The 6,658-nt window shown below is 42.9% G+C and overlaps 1 protein-coding gene across 1 annotated transcript; it reads left to right on the top strand.

Moving 5' to 3' along the window:
* Nucleotides 1-2,326: 2,326 nt before the first annotated feature.
* ZNF22 (zinc finger protein 22) lies at nt 2,327-4,941 on the top strand. The gene has a single exon (XM_010854484.1). The coding sequence runs from the start codon at nt 2,411-2,413 to the stop codon at nt 3,086-3,088; it is 678 nt and encodes a 225-aa protein (XP_010852786.1). The 5' UTR covers nt 2,327-2,410; the 3' UTR covers nt 3,089-4,941.
* Nucleotides 4,942-6,658: the final 1,717 nt, after the last annotated feature.

Genomic DNA, 6,658 nt, shown 5'->3' with positions numbered 1-6,658 from the left:
CCTCCGCTCCCGGGAGGCCCCGAGGGCTCCCCGCGGCCGGGGGCGAAGCGGGTGGGTGGGCCCGGCAGTCGGAGGCCTCGGCAGGGCGGAGGCCTTAACCGGAGTCCCGGCGAATTGAGGCCAGAGGGGGACTGGCCCAGGCTTCTGAGCCGCATTCCTTTCGCCGTCCATCAGGCGCGTGGCCGGATTAAACAGATTGAATAAACGCCTGGGTGGCGCAGGGCTGTTCTGAGCAATTTACAGACGTTGACTCATGTAAATTTCTAACCCCTGATGATCTGGCGGCTTTATTGTCGTCCCAGTTTGTACTGGCGAGAAAGCAAGCACATTCCAGCCAGGCTGGTTCGCGTGGCCAACAGTTCCATTCACTCAAATTTAGCTTAATGCCCGCGACTGCCATGGAGTTTGGCAGAGCATCGGTCGGAGCGCTGGACTTGGTATTGCAAGTTGGGGTTGCAGTCAGTTCTGCCCCTGCGAGTACAGGTTCTGGGGTCAGGCTTCTAGGGGCTGGGAACCTGGCCAAAGTATGCCTACCCTTTCCTTAGAAATGGAAGTAGAATGGAGATAATCCCATAAACCTGCTCTGAGAATGAAATAGATACCACAGTGACCCATACAGGCTACCTGTATGATTTCCTCGTCTGTAGTGTTCCAGCTGAATTAGAGTTTCTTACTAGAACTGCCTTCTATAGTATTGAAAAATAAATATGGGTTTTTCTTTCAGTATATAATTACCATTTTAGCTATTTTTGAACACCAACATCATGTACCTAACAGATGTCTCCTTGAAATAGATGTTCCACAAATATTTACCAAGTTAAGAAATGAGCAGTGCTCTCTAATTTTGAGTTGTGGGCAGTTTTCTCTTTCTGGCACTTACCTTAATTACAGCAGATGTAACTGTTAAATACACAGTTAAAATCTCAGCACTATCAGGGCTGGAGTCTCAGTTATACAATATAATGAAGGAAAAGCAGTAACCGTGAAATAATTTTTGTTTTCAGTTATATCCTTTGTAAGCTTGTATGCAGAGACCAAGGTGATTATTGCCATTTTAAAGTCTACTTGCTGACACAAGAGGTGGAAATTAGTTCCAATAATAGTATTACCTTTGCAGTCTTAGGTTCTCCCGCATTTGTCACCTATTTGGAGTTTGTGCTTGTTTGTGGCCACAATTTTAAATAACCTTGTAAGTAATTAAATGAAATTAATTTATTTGAAAATTTGGATTCTTGCAGCATTTAGGTATTTTTAAAATTCCTCACTATTTTTACGTGTAAACTTACTTTCTTGTCTTCTTCTTGTGTTTTACCACCACCTTTTATTCTGTCTCATTACACTGTCAAATAAAGTTCTTTGGAAATTTTTCCCTCCCAGAAAAAAATCCTCTTGTATCAAGCTTTCAAACAATTGTCCTTTCTTGGATCATTGGAATCTAGAAGAAACAATAATGAAACATTTCTTTGTTGACATTCTCCTCATCCAGTATTTGTTGAATAGATTCACAGAAACTTTCCACTCCTTATAGAATAGTTCTTAACATTCAAAACAATTTATGCTACAAAGTTAGAACTAAATTGTCCTCCACAGCTGTGAAAGTAGAATGGCTAAGCAAATAAGGCTAAACAAATATTTAATAAAGTAGTATGATTCGTCATTTCTTTCTAATTTGGGCACCCTAATTAGCCACCCATAAATGACAATCAGCTTAATATGGGAGCAAATATTAAAACATAATGATGATCTGTTACCCAAATTTTGATTGTCTTTTGGAGCTATTTTTTATTCCCATTAAAATATTATGTTGCCTCTACTTTTTAATCTTTCAGAATTACATACTCATTTGTTGTTGCCCAACAAAATTTTGTATTATATATTATCACTTTTTTTTTGTCCTGTCCCAACAGACAAGAACTCCAAAGGTAAATTTGGTTGTATTTATTAAGTTTAGACTCTGAAATTATTGTGCTTCCCTTCTGGCTCAGCTGGTAAAGAATCTGCCTGCAATGTAGGAGACCTGGGTTCAATCCCTGAGTTGGGAAGATCCCCTGGAGAAGGGAACAGCTATCCACTCCAGTATTTTGGCCTGGAGAATTCTGTGGACTGTACAGTCCATGAGGTCGCAAAGAGTTGGACAGGACTGAGCGACTTTCACTGCAATTATTAGAATTATTTTGCACATTATTTTCCATAGAATTATCTTTGTTTCATATATATATTGAATACATTCATAATTTAAAAACATGAATTTTGGTGGGCTGAAGAGGTGTTAAAGTTGAATGATTAACAAATCATCTATAATTTTTTTTTCTTTTATACAGAAAATTCTGAGCTGTGTAGCTCTAGGAAGTGGAACACTCGTTCAGAAGAAGGACATAGACTGTCTTAAGAATACATTTGGCTCTTCACCATGCGGTTAGGAAAACCTAAAGGAGGTATATCTCGGAGCTCAAGTCAAGGAAAAGTCTATGAGAACCAGCGCAAAACCGGCCGGCAGCGGCAGAGATGGGGGATGACTGTCCGATTTGACTCAAGCTTGAGGAGACTGAGAAGAGGCTTGGATGAAAAACCTTATAAATGTGTTGAATGTGAAAAGAGCTTCAGTCAGAGCTCGACTCTTTTCCAACACCAGAAGATCCATACTGGAAAGAAGTCCCACAAGTGTGCGGACTGTGGGAAAAGCTTCTTTCAGAGTTCTAACCTCATTCAGCATCGCCGCGTCCACACTGGGGAGAAGCCCTATAGATGCGATGAGTGTGGAGAGAGGTTTAAACAGAGCTCGAACCTCATTCAGCACCAGAGGATTCACACTGGAGAGAAACCCTATCAGTGCGATGAGTGTGGCCGGTGCTTCAGCCAGAGTTCCCACCTCATTCAGCATCAGAGAACCCACACTGGGGAGAAGCCCTACCAGTGTAGTGAATGCGGCAAGTGCTTCAGCCAGAGCTCACACCTCAGGCAGCACACGAAGGTGCACGAAGAGGAGAAGCCCCGGAAAACCCGAGGCAGAAGCCTTAGGGCAAAAACGCACTCGCTGTCGTCTTGGAAAGCTGGAAAAGGGAGGAGGTCAGCGGCTGGGCTCCGCTGAGGAAAGGGCAAAACATAAAAAGTGTTTCTTTTAGAACTGGAGATATTTTTTAAATTTAATAGTGTACTTAAATACTGTATCCTTTCCCAGCATGAGGACATTGGGAGTTTAATGACAATGGGATCAGAGAAATTATGAGTCCACCCTTCCTTATTTTTTATGTAACCTGCAGTACAAAAACCAGAAAATGTGTTTCTAGAGAACATAAGCTCCTTGATCTCATTCAAAATTGCTTCCTGCATCATTTTGACCAAAAAAAAAAAAATCATGTTTTGATGACGTGTAAAAGTGTAGAAATTCCAGTGACTGCTCAGTGTGAGGACTTTCCTTGGAAAGAATAATTAAAAGGGAGAAATTAATTCCATCAGTTTTAGAGTTCTGTCGTAGATGAGATTTTATGTTTTTAAAGTTTTGTAGTATATTAACCATTGGTTTGTAAGTATGTCTCAAGATTCAGCATACTAAAATGAATTCACGTTCACAGATTTTTAGTCAGTGAAGTACATCACTTTGTGTTAGCTTTTTTTGTTCGTTTCTCCTGTTTATAGGTAGTTAGTAATTAGAGGAGAATTTCCCTGTTTTTCATCAAATTCTTAGTAAGTGATACTCTGGAAGCCAAAGAGCAGTGAGTCAGTCACAGGTCTCCTGTCCCTGCGAATGCATCGTTTGTGATGGTGTGACCCTGTGTCACCTGTCTTTAGAGGTTGGGATGGCTTTATGTTCGTCCATACTCACGTCTTTGACTTCTTCCAGCTCTCTCTCGTGCTCTGACAAGCTGAGCCAGCCTTTTAGAGCTAAATGAATGAATAAACCAAAATTATTTCTTCAAAATAATCTCAACTTGCAAATTAAAAATCTACAATTTATATGCTTCCCTGCCTCCCCCTTCAAGAGCTTCATATAACCCTGGTTATTGTAAATGTTTGCCAGTAGCATAGTGAAGTTTTTAAAAAGCCAAGTGTTACTGCATTGTAGCTTTTTTGAAATCTAAGTTTAACTTTTTCTGAGTTACCTGTCTTATTTATAAGACCAAACAAGTTTCTTATCTTTCATGAGAACAGTGCCAAGTATCAAACATTTTGATCAGCCTTCAGCTCAGGTTTTAATTTCTATTAAATGCTAACATTCTTCTGATTTTTTTTGTATCTTTCATAATCATATCTGATCATATCTGATCCTGCTGTATTAATGACAGTTATCCATAAAAATTCTTAAAGAATATTTTGCATATCACTGCCTTCTGTTTGTTTTCCCCTGGGATGTTGCTTGGATGAGGAGGCAGCATCTAAGATGGCCCGGGAAGAATCGCTTGTTTTGCCTGTCTTTGATTGCCTCAGACTTGAACTTTGCCTCCCTCACGGCCTTGTATTTGAGCGCCAAGTCGTGGAAGATGGCCTTGTCAACAGCAGTTTGATCCGATAGGACATTCACAGTGTCGTGTGAGTGCAGGCATGCCTTAGAGCACCACAGTAAAGCAAATACCGCAGGAAAGTGAGCCACAGGACATCTGGTTTCCCAGTGTGTAGTGAAGTTGTGTTTACACTATATTGTAGTCTATTAACTGCAATAGCATTATGTCTAAAAAACAATGGAATACTGTAATTAAAAATACTTTATTGCTGAAAATGCTAACCATCATCTGAGCTTTTGGTGAATCATAGCAGTAACATGAAACATCACCTGTCATGTAACAGATATAATGGAAAAGTTTGAAACGTTGCGAGGATTGCCGAACTATGACCCAGAAACACTGAACGCCTTCTGTCGGGAAAGGGCACTGAGAAGCCCTCGGTGCAGGGCTGCCGCAAGCCTTCATTTTTTTTTTGAAGCAATAAAGCATAATAAAGTATGCCTTACAAGTGATCACAGTTATCTTTTATGAAAGACATGTTTAGACTTTACTGATTGACTTATCAGGTCTTCAGACACAGAAAAGCTATTGAATTAGACTAAAATTGTCAGCAGCAAAAGTATTACTCCCACGGATTTAAAGGTGAGTTCAATTTTATTTTGCCTGAGTCAGTACTCTTGAAAGAAAGGTGCAGCTATAAAGGACAAGAACCATCTAGTGAGTTCCTAAGGGAGACGGAGGGATTCGTGTGAACTTTTCACCAGTAGTGGGAGTATGTCTTCAAAACAAAGATGCTGCAAACGGCATTTAGGCCCCATGACAGGGAAGGAAGGTGCTGTCGTTCTGCTGAGAAAATAAAATACTTGTTGAGTACTGGCCATGTGTATTTCTACCAAAAACTGGTAGAAAAGGTAAAAATTTTTTAAGTGAAAGTAAAAAACAGGTAATGAATATACCATCTGATTGCCATTCAAACTGGGAGGATTTTCATCAGGTACAGGGAAGAAGGAAGGGCTCTTGGATGGCATGTACACTCAAGGAATAGAAACCCTAGAAGCCTGTGGAGGTCAGGTGGCTAGTGTAAGCGAGTGAGGTGAGGAGAGCGCTGTAACCTCAAGTGCGCATGCCTGTCTGAAAGGATAACCTGACTCAGTCTTAGTCAGTTGTTGCCATGCAGAGAATCAGGCCCAGGTACGCCACATCTTGATATTTTCAAGAGAAACCAGAAATCCAGATTTTAAAATTCACAGTACTTAGCCGTTTACCACAGCTGAGCCATCCTTTCAAGGCCCGTGTGTGGCTGGCTGTGGTGGAGCTGGAGAGCCTGGCATGGTGAGAGGTAGGGGTACACGACGGAGTGGAAGCTGCACAGCACAGAAGAATCCGCCCAGAGAACAGCAAGTGACTGCCTTATTGACATTTGCTGTCCCTGAGAGTCAGGACAGTGTGATGCAGTGCTCTGTCCCTGAGCCACGCTTTGGAGGGGGTGGGGGGGGGTGCAGATGTGAATCTTTTGGCTGGTGGGGCTCTGGACCTTGCTAGTGGTAAAGAATCTGCCAATGCAGGAGACGCAAGAGACATGGGTTCGATCCCTGGGTCAGGAAGATCCCCCCCAGAGAAAGAAACAGTACCCCACTCCAGTATTCTTGCCTGGGAAATCTCATGGACAGGGGAGCCTGGTGGGCTACAGTCCATAGGGTCGCAAAGAGTCGGACATGACCGAGTGTCTGTACGCACAGGGCCCTGGGCCAGTAAGAGACAGGCCAGGCCTGGTGCAGCGGTGATCCAGAGGCATCCCTTCTTACCCTGTTCCTCCAGACAGCACACTCATCCAGGGAGGATGGTCCTAAATCCCCACAGTCACCACAGCGATCCGAAAATCCAGGGTTGCTGACATCACCCCTGGAATTAGAAAATGGTCCTGAGACCTATACACTTTCTTCAGACACGGGAGAAAGGGGTGTGCATCCCTCTTACATGCAGAGTGTGTGTGACGACCAGTGACAGCATGGTGCACAGGCACCCGGAGGACCCACCTGTAAGAGCAAGACCCCTTATTGCACGGGGGATGGACCTGCCACCTCACCTGATGCCAAAGAGATGAGTCATCCTGGACAGTGAACACCCCGCCCACAGCCGTGGTGAAGGCTAGAGGACGCGCCTCTGAAGTCCAGGTGCCACATAAGGCCCTGGGTTGTGATGCAACTCGAGGTGCTGAG

This window comes from Bison bison, unplaced genomic scaffold, assembly GCF_000754665.1.
Source record: "Bison bison bison isolate TAMUID 2011002044 unplaced genomic scaffold, Bison_UMD1.0 scf7180017864341, whole genome shotgun sequence".
Taxonomy (NCBI): Eukaryota; Metazoa; Chordata; class Mammalia; order Artiodactyla; family Bovidae; genus Bison; species Bison bison.
This window is presented reverse-complemented; position numbering and strand designations above follow the sequence as displayed.